The 15,014-nt window shown below is 37.6% G+C and overlaps 1 protein-coding gene and 1 pseudogene across 1 annotated transcript in view; one reads left to right on the top strand and one right to left on the bottom strand.

Annotated features, from left to right (window-relative positions):
• On the top strand, positions 1-4,560 carry LOC125248705 (annotated as a pseudogene).
• Positions 4,561-8,292: 3,732 nt separating this feature from the next.
• LOC125276910 (complement C3-like) overlaps positions 8,293-15,014 on the bottom strand; it is a 67,565-nt gene continuing 60,843 nt past the window's right edge. The window contains 4 exon segments of the mRNA XM_048204920.1: positions 8,293-8,458; positions 8,540-8,687; positions 12,229-12,474; positions 12,878-12,955. Coding sequence (XP_048060877.1) covers positions 8,293-8,458; positions 8,540-8,687; positions 12,229-12,474; positions 12,878-12,955 — 638 coding nt within the window.

Raw genomic sequence — 15,014 nt, 5'->3', positions numbered from 1 at the left:
GGCTCATAGGTATCATGTCTTTGTAAAACAAATACAATCATGTATAATTCACTACTAAAGTTAGCTAACTTGTCCATACTCAGCCAAATGCTTTTTATTTTAGGAACATGTTATATGCAAAAAAATATACAAAATATACTCCGATATTTTATACGCGGACACCCATTACTTCAGAAACCACTGGGCGTACCCGCGATTAACACTTGCAGATTTTCAGGTCATTTTGCAAATACGATTACCACGGATCAACAACTGTTAGACGCAATAACTATTCAGAAATGTTAGTCATTATACTCATTTCAATGCATTTGATGTAGAAATGATAATTAAAACTTCGTGTAGCTACAGTAAACTGAAACCGAAAGAAAAACAGAGGTTCGAAACTCACCGTAGATTAATAGTAAGAACAGAAAGACGGATAACATGTCCGTATGTTGAGCCGTGAAGATTCTGAATTTAATAACGATGACTAATTAGGTTACTTTAGAATCTCCGATGTGTTTGTAATTCTAAACCAAACTCAAAACTAAGTAGATTTGACTGCGCACTTTGGAATGCCCTGATGCTACGTCATCAAATACGTCACGAACTTGGTCTCGAGTTTAAAGTTTTGAAGTTATATTTATCTTATAAACCTTTTGTTGTTGTTGTTGTTAGCTAAATATTCACAAATGTAAATTTTCTGAATGCATATCTCTTTTTTAAGATTTAAATTTGAAATGGAAATATCTTTTGAATCTATTGAGTTTTCTAAAAACTTAAAAGCTATATAAACAGTGGCTGAGTTAAAGTTGTTGTATTGTTATGTTATGACAATGATGATAATTGTTTGTTTTCCCCCGTTTGTTCAAGCATTAAAAAAGATTCTAGGTATGACCCTCGATTAATGTCACTTTGTATTGCATACATGTTTGCCTATGCATATCTTAGGCTTGTTATTTGTTCTATCTTCAAAAAAGAAAAAAAGAAAAAGAGCGGGAAGGGGTTGTTGCTATACTCTCATATTACATACTTTCATTTATGTTGCAAAACATCACCGAAATTCTTACAGAATGTTTCGGGTGTTGAAACTTTATTGCAGAACCCCTACTGAGGGTTATGTTTAGGAGTGGAGTAATTTCCTACATATCGTCCGAATTTATACGAAATTGCAACTTCAAACATTTTCTCGCGAGAAAGCCTGGTGACTGGGTTGCGTAACACGCCTAATTTAATGGACTTAATATATATAACAACAACATTCTCCCCTCCAAAAAGTTTACTGTAAGCGTTGAGAAAACGTATTCAGTGCCATCATCTTGCCGTGACATCCGCTAAACCAGCAGTGAACGCCCATTACTGTAGTGTAGGCATTAGATGACATGCAGCGACAGTCAGTGATATGAACGGGTTGCTTTTAGAGTGGTTTACTGCATGATTGAAGCGTTTGGCAAACGGCCAAGGGATATGATTAACGCTTTTATTTTATTCTTTGTGTGCTTGTGGCGTCTTGTTGGTGAGTTATGAGTGATTTATGACGTTCCTTCTTGCATTTTTAGAAATAATAAACGCTTTGCATTATAGTGTTTTTTATGAAAAAAGTTAAGGGTTAAGTCTTTGTTTACTACAATTCGTTCAAAGTGCATGGGGAAAAATGCCTCCATAATACAACTGATGATAACTATAACTGACAGTTTGGTCCTTTTTAGCTTGTTATAAAACTTGTTTCTGTTTGTTCTCTAGATGTGACGGATGAAATGAAGTCAGTTTCAGTGATGGAGGGAGATTCTGTCACTCTAAACACAGATATTACTGAAGTACAGAAATATTTGTCACTACAGTGGATGTTCAGAAGCACAAGAATAGCTGAAGTCAGCAGACTCACGCAAACAAACCTGACATACGTAGGTCCTGATGGGAGATTGAGAGACAGACTGAAACTAGATCAGACCGGATCTCTGACCATCACAAATACCAGAACCACAGACTCTGGACTTTACAAACTATCACTGATCAGCAGAGAGACCAAATACAAGAGCTTCAATGTTACCTGTCTGTGGTGAGTAAGGAATAACAGTGTTAGCATGATTATTATATATATATATATATATATATTTGTTATTCCTTACATTATATTAAATGGCTTTAGTTTCCCTTTGAAATTTGGATCTACTATAAATAAAGATCAATGAGACTGTTGTCAAAAGTATCTGTTATTATCAGAATCTCCTCAAAGCACTTCATCACCAGAAAGATCATCAACCTCTGATTTCTTGTCGTCCTGTTGTGCAGTGAGTAATTTATCTTTCACCCAGTCTGAAGATGCCAGCATTACTGAACTCCATCAGCCAAGTTCAGGTATTTCACTCGTAATATACATGGAAACTCTGTTTGTGTTCAGTATTAGTTTTTGTAAAGCTTTCACTCTGACTGAAGTGAGAATGGAAACCACGCGTGCAGTTGTGGTCAAACACATGCAGAAATGTTGCTTTATGCAACTGCTGATGGGTGTTAAACAATCAACCACATAAACCTATTAAAGGTGCCCTAGAATCAAAAATTTAATTTACCTCGTCATAGCTGAAGATCAGTCATTATTTTCATTTTTAAACACTTGCAGTCTGTATAATTCATAAACACAACTTCATTCTTTATAAATCTCTCCAACAGTGTGTAATGTTAGCTTTAGCCACCGAGTATACTATCAAACTCATTCAGAATCAAACGTTAACATCCAAATAAATACTTTACTCACATGATTCGATGTATGCACGCAGCATACATGACAAATATCTTGTAAAGATCCATTTGAGGGTTATATTAGCTGTGTGAACTTTGTAAACGCACTGTATTATAGAGTCGCGAGCTCAATGGGTAGGGAGCACAAAATTTAAAAGGCCAGCAGCCCCTGAATCGGTGCATAGTTAATGATGCCCCAAAATAGGCAGTTAAAAAAATTAATTTAAAAAAATCTATGGGGTATTTTGAGCTGAAACTTTACAGACACATTCAGGAGACACCTCAGACTTATATTACATCTTGTGAAAAAACATTCTAGGGCACCTTTAAAATAGCAAGATTTTCATTTACCACATTTGGAAGATGCTTTTATCCAAAGCCATTTATAATGCATTCAAGTTTGGATTTGATCAGCTCATGCATTCATAGAGAGAGAATGAAGTTTGTGCACTTAAAGGTACAATATGTAAAATTTTTGCAGTAAAATATCCAAAAACCACTAGGCTAGTGTTATATATTTTGTCCAGCTGATTACAAACAATATCTCTAATGTTTTCAACTACTTGTAAATCATGAGAAAATTCCCATTCTAAACAGTGACACGGGGCAGTGCAGTCGCCTGTCAATGACGTCAGTTACCTTTGTTACCGCCTTTACTGACGTAGAAACCACATGACAACAGTGTCGTGGACAAATGCGGAAGTAGTGTCTAGCGTCCAGCAAACCACTAGATTGCTTCAAGCAGTTCCTTATTTACTTCTTGCACGTTTTATGGTGGATTGTGCTACTTATTTATGGAACATAATTACTGTTTACCATCTGCCGCTGGTTCTGTCGACAAGGACAGCTCCCGTAAACTCATGACCGGAAAAGCGGAAGCGGCGCCGGCGACTGTCATAATAAAAGTCCCGCTGCTCGTGAGGCGTGTGTTGATCAATCGCTCCAGCTCCTCGTTCAGCTCCCGCAACACTCGCTCCTGCTCTGCTTCATACAACAGTAACGTTAATAATCGCATCCACAAACATGAGTTCTTCCAGACTCCAATCCCTATTCTTTTGCACCGTCCGTTGAGATGGAGACCACATGTCCCAAGTTTCCGCTCTAAAACTTGGCGTCATCAAACTACGCCTTTGTTTTGAATGGACTTCTAGCGACCTCTAGCGGAAAAAAATATCACAAATTGTACCTTTAAGTGCATTAGTTTTTTTCTTTTGTGATTTCTCTGGAACAGAGAAAGCAGACCGCATGAGCGTGAGTGAGGGTGTTGCTTTAGAAAACACTTTTGCTCTGGGCAAAATAAAAGTTATTTGAGAAAGAATCACATAATCACACTGGTTTCTAGGAGAGCTGAGATTAAAGATCAAGTTCTAGAATTATATTATATTCATTATATTAAACAATCCAAGCTAAAGTTATTTTGCCAAGCTATGAAAGTGTGCATGAAAACCCCCTCAAACACAGTCAAGCTTCTGGATTCATTGCTTGCACTCCTAATAATTACCCAATCTGTAAGCCTGAAAGAGATCTGAATGCACAATTCGTTTTCTTTTTTTAGACGACATCCACTGTTGTGGTTTCATTGAAGATGTGATCCGATTGGCTCTCTCTGCTCTGGTGGGCGTGGCTACTATTGCTTTTCTGGTTTATGACTCATCAGATCTACAAGAAGTGAGCTGAACAGAGCAGAAGAGACCAGATCCCACCGTCAGACTCACGGAGTAAAATCAGACCGTCAGTATGAAATGAGCAGAAGGTTTAGTTCCAGATATGTTTGCTGAAGTTTGCTGGTATAAACCCAAATATTAAACACGCATTAAGATTTTCTGTATTTGCACTGCTGTTTATTAAAGGTCCCGTTCTTCGTGATCCCATGTTTCAAACTTTAGTTAGTGTGTAATGTTGTTGTTAGAGTATAAATAAAATCTGTAAAATGTTAAAGCTCAAAGTTCAATGCCAAGCGAGATATTTTATTTAACAGAAGTCGACTACATCGCACGGCCAGTTTGGACTACATCCCTCTACTTCCTTCTTTAATGACGTCACTAAAACAGTTTTTTGACTAACCTCCGCCCACTTATGGGTATACAGGTATACAGATAAGTAAATTATGTGAAAAATACTGTTTTTTTACACACGAAACATGAACACATGTTATATTGCACACTATAAACACAATCAAAGCTTCAAAAAACCACGAAAAACGGGACCTTTAACATTATTTTTTTTCATTCTTTGGCATTTACTGGTTGTGTATGCATAGAACATGATTTTGATTGATCTGTTAAATGAAATACATGGTCGCTAATCACGCCAAACAAAATAATAATTAGCAATGCATACTGTAGCCTATATAACTTTACATGATGATGAATATATGCATCACAAAAGCTAAATGAAGCAATGGTGATGAGATATATATATATATATATATATATATATATATATATATATATATATATATATATATATATACCTGTCCCAATTTAAATATAGCCTGATATTCTTCCAACTGCTGGCCTATGTCCAAGAAGACTGGCCATTAGAATAACACTTTAACCCCCGGTTTCACAGACAAGGCTTAAGCTAGTCCTAGACTAAAATGCATGTTTGAGCTGTTTTAACTAACACTTTAAAGGTTTATGCTATGTATTATATACACTGTAAAAAATGACCGTGATTTTAACAGTAAAAGACTGTAAAAATGCTGCGGTGAAAAACTGTTGATTGGTTTACAGAAAGTTTCCGTACTATATACGGTGAATAACTGTAATAGATCTAATGGTACATTTAATGTAATTTTACGGTAAAATACCGTTAAATTCACAGTTTTTGGAAGTGAAAAATAACAATTCATTGTAAAATTTACAGTGAAAAACCGTAAATTGACATTCCCACAATTCCCTGCGTGACACTTCACATTTGATATATTTTCGTTGAAATAACTCTGTTTCTTCTTAGTTTTTCTCATTTTTTTCTAATCAGTTATGTACATTAGGGTTTTATGTTACATGTAATGTTGTTAAATTAATGTTTATTGCATTTTTAAAATCTCATGCATGTTACCATGATGGTGTTTAGTGTGTGTGTGTGAATGACACTGTGTGCACCTTCTATATATTAGTATTGTCCTCCTCAGCTTGTGGAAAAGCTGCTTGTGATGAACTTTGATTCATCATGTGACTCTTATCACCACTGTCAGTGTATTATAAAGGTACAAAACAGATATTAGTATTTCATTAGGTTGGTAAATTAACATTATATCAGTTAATGAAATACGTTATTTTACCGTAAATTTTACTGGGATTTTTTTTTACAGTGTACTGAAATCCAATGTTAAATATACATATTTAAAATGTAAAATTCACATGTAACTCCATAAGTATGTTTACGGTTTGATGTCATTTTTACAGTATTGTTCTGGTAACCACAGCTGCCGGTATTTTTCCGTAGAAACAACGGGATTTTTTTTACAGTGTAACATTCTGTTGTCTGATTAATAGTTAAAGACTGTTTTATCAAGTAAAAGTCTTTTTAGTATAATTGTACAAACGCGTCTCTCTGCTGTGAAATCTTTATCAAGTAAACGCAAGAATAACTTTGATATTTGCAAGTAATATTTAAACTGCACCGAAGCAGCTTCGATACAGCAGTCTAAACTGACTGTAATCTGTGTTAGTTTAACGTCTCTCACATCACAGAATCATTACACTCCCATCAACATTTTCTGTCTCTTTAACTTATTTGCTAAAGCAGTCATGAAATAAGTGGGATCACGTAGAGTTAACAGGTGTGATTTTTTTTCTAAATCATTTCCATCAATAAAGTGGGAGGAGAGGAGGATCATCTTCAGCTGTGAAGGGTGGGAAAGGGTTCACTGCACACTTCATCCATCTCAACAACGTCTACAATCAGCTACTTAAATGTATAATCATGAAAGCCAGTTCACAGCTTCACTCTAAAGCAGGTCAAACGCTCGGGTCTCTGTCTCCACCTGCTGGACGGAGCCTGTAACTGCAGCTATCAGGCTGAACAGGATAGTGATGATAGCAACAGCCAGGGACCGGCTCATATCCGACAAACACTGACCAGTTACATTCACATGATCATTAATGACACTTTTGCATCTGAACACATCTCTTATGCCTAAATGCAGCTGTGCACAACTGTGACACTTCTGGATTTGCCCCTTTTACATTGCACAGTGCTACACAACCTGTTGGTTTAGGGTTATTCCACAGTAATACTTACTGTAAACACTGCTGTAATTGCACACAAGTTACAACATTTGTCTGCAGACTTTTATTTAACAGCATGATACTTCAAGCTGTTGACTGCCTGTGGTTTAGGCCTATTACAGCATGCATGTGGTAGGTAGGAAGCACAGCGAAGGCAAAACCTCCCAAAGAAACATAATTTTCATGTTACTAATAATATTTTTTGTTGACATATACATCTACACAATCATGAAGGTCACTAGAATCATCCAAATAAAGACAAATCTTACAAGAGATCTGTAGTTTTCTGTATATAGTCAAAAGTCCAAGCCAGCATCTAAATGACTTGTAAGTACATATATCAGGGGGAAATGGGGTAAACTGTGTTAAAAGCTTAATAAGTTTAAGGTTATTGGTGTTTAGTGCTTTTTGCTTTCATAATATCCCACAACTTAACCCTTTAACTGACATCTACAGTAGACCCTTATTTGATCAGGAATAAATCTGTCAAGAGGTTATTTTTTGTTGTATAGATGTAATTATTTTCTTCATTCTATTTATTTTCATTTAACATTTTGATACACACAAAGTATACTGAGGTTTGTTTTGTTCCACCTACTTTAAGACAAATGGATTTGTTGGTTGTTGTGTTTTCATAGTCAAGAGATTATAAGCATGATGCAGCTTTTTGGGGTTCGCATTCGAATGTTCTTCAACTTTTATACATAATACAAATGTTTATGAATAAAGATTCAATCTGTTGAAAGCAGTTATTTTGAGTTAGATGCCAAATGTTCTTCTCCTTATTCAAATTTGACATTGAGGGGGTGCATAACACCAGTTTAACTATAGTTGCCACACATTCAAATACAATTAAAAAAAAAAAAAACCTTTGTCGATTTTTAGCTTGAAAATGACATATTGTATGACTTCATATTAGTATTTATCAGTATATTGACAAAGCTAAAAATTGATCAAACTCATTCACTGTGCACATTTGTTTTGTTTTGTTGTTGAAATGAAAGAAAAACGATCATTTTAAATTTTCTGTTGTCAGATTCTAGACTGAATTGATTTTTGATAGATATCAGTGTATTTGCTGTGCACATAAACACACATTCTTTAGAAACCATCAAGTCAAATTTATAATTTTAAAAGGTTCATTTAAAAATATACAACACAACAGCAGTATTGTAATACTTTTATTAAATGATATACAGTGTAATATGACCTCAAAGTATACTGAGGTTTGTTTTTGCATTAAATGACTATCTACTGCATGCAGATGATCTTGTGCTTGTTTTTAAGCTGCGATGTATTGAAACAAATTTGTGCACATCTGTGCTTCTGTCATTAGTGTTTACAGAATAACATTTGTGGGACGTCTCTGGCAGCCTCTGTTTGTCACTCCTGCTGCGAAACGCTTCAGTTCAGCACATTTAACCTTCAGAGCGGATTTACGCTTACATTCAGCCTCAGACGGCCAGCGCTCAACCCACGTGTGCTTATGCAGCACATACACGTTCCTGAGAGAGAAAATGTGAGTGAGCTGTGCAGAGTAAAAGAAAAGAAAACCCCTTTCTTTTTCAATATTCAGTGCTACTCACCTGTTGGATGTGCTTTCTGTGTGCCAAACATCAGTGATCGGCCCAGTGATCAGGTATTCCTGACCCTCTTTCAAAGCAAGCCCCGGCCTACAGCTGGCATGAGAGAGGAACATCCTCCTGTCATTTTTTTTCAAATCAGCTTCTGACCCTGCATGGACAAATAGGCACAGTCACATTCATTTAAACATAGATTCATGTTACAGTTATGTTGTTAAAGAATTAGTTCACCCAAAAATTAAATTTCTTTCAATAATTACGCATCCTCATGTTGTTCCACAGCCGCAAGACCTTCGTTCATCTTCAGAACACAAATTAAGATATTTTTGATGAAATCCAAGAGGTTTTTTTTTTATTTTTTATCCTCCATAGAAATCAATGAAATTACCACATTCAAAGTTCAGAGAAGTAGTGAAAACATGGTTAAAATAGTCAATGAAGCGACTCTTCTGTGTCATTGTCTTACACTGTTTTCGTCCAGCGCTTCCAGGAGCCTGTACCATGATTGTAGTTGAACAAACTCAGGATTAAAGGATTAGTTTCGAGTTGACAAAACCAAACCACTCCAATCCGGCTTTGTTGGTACCATGATTCTGATCATCAACTTTTTCTCTCAATTCAGGTTTTGATCCTGAGTTTGTGGAGCACGTGCACATGAATGTGTGACATCAGTGGCAAACAGCTTTAATCTTTATTATTAAAGTTAAACGATTATTAAACAATTTAACTGTTTTTTTTTTTTTTTTACTATATAGTGACCTTTAATTTGGAGGAAGAGAAACTGGGGGAGTGACTTCATTGCGTTGGGTATGTCAGTGTCACTTTGTTCACATCTGATTGGCCCAATTTCAATTTGAGATCTCTGAACCAGAACATAACCTGCCCCGTAGCAGGTTAGCCATGGAGCGTAATACTGGCCAATACTGAGCTGGCGTTCAGACGTCGTAAACACGGAAGTACTGAACTGCGTTCATTGTGTCAACTGAGAATGACGGGAGTCACTTCATAGGTTGAACCACTGCAGTTATGTTGACTTTTCATGTGTTTATTACTTTTCTGGACCTCGAATGTGGTAATTTCATTGCGCTCTATTGAGGTTAAAAAAACACCCTCTTGGATTTCATCAAAGATGTCTTAATTCATGTTCTGAAGACAAACAAAGGTCTTATGGGTGTGGAACGTCATGATGGTCAGTATGTAATGACAAGAATTTAATTTTTGGGTGAACTAAACCTTTAAGTACTGTCATTTTTGCTCTAAATGTTTTGTAAATAAGAGATGCTAGCAGCTATCAGACATTTAATTGTTACAACAGGTTTTTTATTTACAGTATATTGAGTTTCTGTTTCTAGAGATCACTCTAGTGCTAGTAAACCGATATTTTTGCAATTTTGAGAAATATACCATCAGTCAAATGTTTGGAATAATTAGGTTTTTTTTGTAATGTTTTATTGTGAAAGAAGTCTCTTATGCTCACCAAGCACAGCAAACACAATAAATTCAGCATGTACAGCAAGCCTAACAATCACAGCAAGCACATTAAAGCTCAACACACTGAACAGTCAAGGGCTCTACAATGTGAATCTCAAACCACAAAATGCTATTAATATCTTTGTATATCCTTGCACTGAATATTATAATTAATAAGTTCAGATTAGATCATTCTCAGAAAGAAGCAATATCTGGAACAGATGCAACATCTTACACCATGTCTGGCCGCAGTACCTCTTGTGGTCTGGCCACACAGGATTCAAACCCACGACCTGAAAGGTTCAGGGCTTGTGGCTTAGCAAGTTGTGCCACTCAGTCGATGCTGATTCGCTAGACTGCTGAGTAGAGCTTTCAATGCAATAATGAGCACAGCAAACCATTAGTTAGCATATTAACTGTCACAGTTCCCTTCTGTCCCAGACTCCATCTCCCATCATCCTCACTGTTCCACACCTGCACTCACTTCCTCATCACGGATTCCCTGTACCTGGACTTATGGTGCGTTCAAGTCATGTCGGAAAGATCGTATTTACGAGCAGAACCGACATGAACGCCACCACAATGTCGTAAATACCAGTGGGAAGCTCGTAATTTTCTTTAAGCTCCGATCTGTACAAGTTGGGGGCGTGTCAGTCAGAAACATAGCGAAATACCACAATACTTGCAGGTATTTAGCAGTGACATTGTCAGGCTTTTCTATTTACAACGAAGTAAGCTGATTCCCAGGAAAAATACGATAGCATCACAATATAAAAATGTAATATGTAAGAATAAATTTTACAATGGCTTCATAAATTAATTAAAAACATAAAAAAGCAACATACAACTAATGCACATTCTTTGCTCTACATTTTCTAGAAGCAGAAGTGTTGTTATTTTGTGTAATTAATTTAGAGAAGGCACACCGCCATCTTACTCCGACGAAAGTGACTTGAACGCACCTACCGTCGTACACACGACTTCCCACCTCGTACATACGAACTTCCCAGGAGGACTTGAACGCACCATATGTCCTTATCACTCCCTTTAAATAGACTCACTTCCCTGCACTCCTTGTCTGTTCTTATGTTTGCTTTGTATAATGGTTGTTCTGTTTCTTTGTTAATTAAACATCTTTTTGTTGAAGTCCGATTCTGAGCCCTTATCTACTGCAACCACATGTAACATTAACCAATTAGCAAAGCTAAAGATAACTTTGCAACTAATGTAAATTATGTTTAACCTGAATAAAAAGAATGGCCTTTGATTAGCATGCTATTTGATTGGCATGCTAAGCTATTTAGCATAGGGCAACAAATGCAGTGACGGCCAAGTTCAGAAACCTATTTCTCAGGAACAAATATCAAAAATTCCTTCAGTCATTTCTGTCTGGCTCAGTCCATAGATCATCTGAGCTGATTCTGGATTGTTATACATTTATTCTGTATATGGTGGACAAACAAAATTATTGGAAAATGACCAAATGAGATATTCGTCTGAATTGGCATAAACGAAAGAAACTTAAATGTAATGACACAGAAAAAACTTTTTGGACAATGTTTTCAAATGCGTTTTTGCAAAAAAAAACGTTATAATTTAGGAACACTAGGTGGTGCTGTGTTCAAACTTCTAATCTGCTGATGATGATTCCTACTGTATTTTGTGCAGATATGTCAAATAATTTTAAAGATATTGCAATTTGTCAAAAATCTTTGCTTTGATGGTTCATCCGATCCTGGAAAAAAAATTGATTATCCCCGAATTCGGCATGACACAAAGAATCGATAGACACCAAGATTTTCTGACAAACTGTTCAAAAGTTATTAGCAAAAATAGTAAAAAAAAACAAAACAAAAAAAAACCTCTGACCTGTAGGTGGCGCTGTTCCCAAATTTGGCGTGATAATAAGAAAACTAATGGATACAATAAGGGCTATAGCACCTTCAGTGCTTGGCCCCTAATAATAAAACTAACAATTACAATTTTCTATTTGTAACTGTTTTGTATTTTAATAACATTTTCAAATGTAATTGAACAGCACTTCAGAAATCATTTTAATATGTGGACTTGATTCCAATCACAGACATAGGGCCTGCTTTTCTTTCACCATCCAGTTCAACTCCTCCTTTAAAAAGTTACTTAAAATTATATAGTTTTGAAAAGAAATTCGATAAGCACAATTGATGCATTTCAGTAAAAAGAAGTAGTCTGCCATGACTTACCATTTTGTATAATCTGAACAATCTTCATCTCGTACTGATCGTAGTAACACTTCCTTACACTCATCAGTTTAACCTTGTAGGCTGAAGAGGAGACACCAAAAGACCAATTTATTGACCCCGCAAAACTTATAAAGGTCAGGAGATGTAAATGTGACCTCAGCAAATATTTACCATAATGTCTTCCATTGCATGCAACCCGCTCTTTCGTAAAAGACATGTTCTGTGGTTTTTGCACGCAGCAGTCACCTGTCCAGAAATATTAAATAGATAATAATAATTATATATGAAAAAGACCCATGAGTGAAATGCCAACTGAGGCTATGTGTGGAAAAAAGATGCATTCATTAAAGGGTCAGTTCAACTCAAAAAAAAAAAAAAAAAAAAAAAAAAAAAATTATGTATATATTTCATATATTTTATTACTCATGCTGTTTCAGAACATGGAGAAAAAATAATGGAAAAAATTATCTGCCAATGTGACATGCTTCATGTGCATTCTAAATGTGTTAGTGTTTTCCATTTTGATGTTTTACAGTTGTGTTACCCGTATTTTGAATTACACATTGCTTTGTTATGTGTTTTAGGGTTGAAAATTTTAACAAAAATGCTGGTAATTTTCTGCTAGTGTGCAAAAGGAGATGAGACGGACCCTGTGAGCAGTGGCACACATTGCCTCTGCAGAGCTGCTGGTCTTCAGGAGGAGAGTAGAACCTGCTGCAGTGCTTATCTGAAATAACAGAGATCTTAGTTAGCATTCATCACGTAAAATGTCTTGGTTACGTATGTAACCTTAGTTTCCTGAATAGGGAATGAGACACTGTGTCAATCGCTGTGGGATCGCCTCTGCGTGATTGCGTTGTGAAGCGTGTATGAAATCAGTCCAATAGGGTGACGGAACGTCATAGGCGGGTGACGCCACTGACCAGGAACTATAAAGCCTACCCAAAAATCACACTCATTCAGCTTCTGAATTCTGAAGCAAGGTGCTTACGGGCATGTCGGGAGTATGGCAGGGCGTCTCATTCCCTAATCAGGGAACTAAGGATTACATACGTAGCCTGAGACGTTCCCTTTCAAGGCGATTGATTCGCTGCGTCAATCGCCTGTGGGTACGACAATACCAACATCGCCATATGAGCAAGTGACAGTACGTGTGAAGTCAAAACGCACACAATCATAATAGCACCTGCACCCCTGGAGTGGAGCCGAGGTCTAATTCGTAGAACCTCATGGAATGTGTGCGGTGAGGAACCTAGCCATGCCGCATCACAAACTTCTTGTAGGGACACACCCGAAAGGTAAAGCCTTGGAAGGCAGCCATAACTCCTTGTAGAGTGGGCTCAAACAGCCAATTGTGAAGGCTGACCAGCCGACTCATAAGCCAAGTGAGATGGCCTCGACCACCCACTTGCTCATTCTCTGCTTGGATGCAGGGTGACCCAAAACACACAAATAGTTGATCAGATTTTCTCCACAGGGCATTAGCTCTGTGGACATAGGCATCCAAAGCCCCTAACTGGGCACAGTAGATTAAGGCTTTTCCTGGTCCGACGTCGTAAAGTGAGGAGGACAGAAGGCCTGCAGCATGATAGGTCTCACAGTATTAGTGAGGACCTTAGGAATGTATCCCGGTCTTGGATGCAAGAAAGCCTTGACCATACCGGGCGCAAATTCTAAGCACGATGGGGTTACAGAGAGGGCTTGAATGTCTCCAATTGTCTTGAGAGACATAATAGCAAGGAGAAACACTGTTTTTAGTGTGAGAAACTTCTCGGGGACTTCTTTGATAGGCTCGAAGGGGGCCATAGAAAGGCCTTGTAAAACAACGGCCAAATCCCAAGCCGGTACTCTCGTGTGAACTGCAGGTCTAAGCCTCAAAGTGCCACGAAGGAAACGAGTTATAAGTGGGTGTCTCCCCAAAGATACACCACTCAAAGGAGCGTGGTAAGCAGCTAAGGCTGCCACGTACACCTTTAGTGTGGAGGGGGATAGCCCTGTGGAAAATCTTTCCTGCACCACTCTCAAGTCAAGTCAAGTCACCTTTATTTATATAGTGCTTTTTACAATGCAGATTGTGTCAAAGCAGCTTTACATTGATAACTGGTACATAATTTGGCTGCACAGCAGCTCTTAAATAATAGTGTCAATGCAGGCAGATCAAAGCACTGTTGAATAAATGTCAAGAATACTATTGAATATCAAATGTCAAGTGTCCCCAACTAAGCAAGCCAAAGGCGACAGCCTACTACCACATATGCTCAATGAAAAATGCAGATCAGTTAGTTCATGCGTTTATGACCTCAAGGCTAGACTACTGTAACGCTCTACTGGGTGGTTGTTCTGCTCGCTTGATAAATAAACCACTCTCCAGAACTCCCGGGAGCAGTGCAATCGGGGGAAATGCGTACAGCGGCCATGGCTGTACCATAGCATCCAGCCCAAGAGGTGCTGGGTTTGTCATAGAGAACCACAGTGGACAGTGAGTCGTCTCTCGAGACGCAAACAGGTCCACTTGGGCTTCGCCGAAGTTCTCCCAAAGGAGCTTCACCACCTCAGGGTAAAGTCACTATTCCCCGGTGCCTCGGCCCCTGCCTTCGACAGGAATGTCTGCTCCCACATTGAGGTACCCCAGGATGTAAACTGCCCTGATAGAGAGCAGTTTCCCCTGGGACCACAGGAGGATCTGAGGATCTGAGCCAGTTTGTATAATGGGCGCGATCTCAGACCTCCCTTGGTGATTTATATATGAGACCACCAATGTGTTGTCTGATCAAACTAGCACATGA

This window comes from Megalobrama amblycephala, linkage group LG1, assembly GCF_018812025.1.
Source record: "Megalobrama amblycephala isolate DHTTF-2021 linkage group LG1, ASM1881202v1, whole genome shotgun sequence".
Taxonomy (NCBI): domain Eukaryota; kingdom Metazoa; phylum Chordata; class Actinopteri; order Cypriniformes; family Xenocyprididae; genus Megalobrama; species Megalobrama amblycephala.
This window is presented reverse-complemented; position numbering and strand designations above follow the sequence as displayed.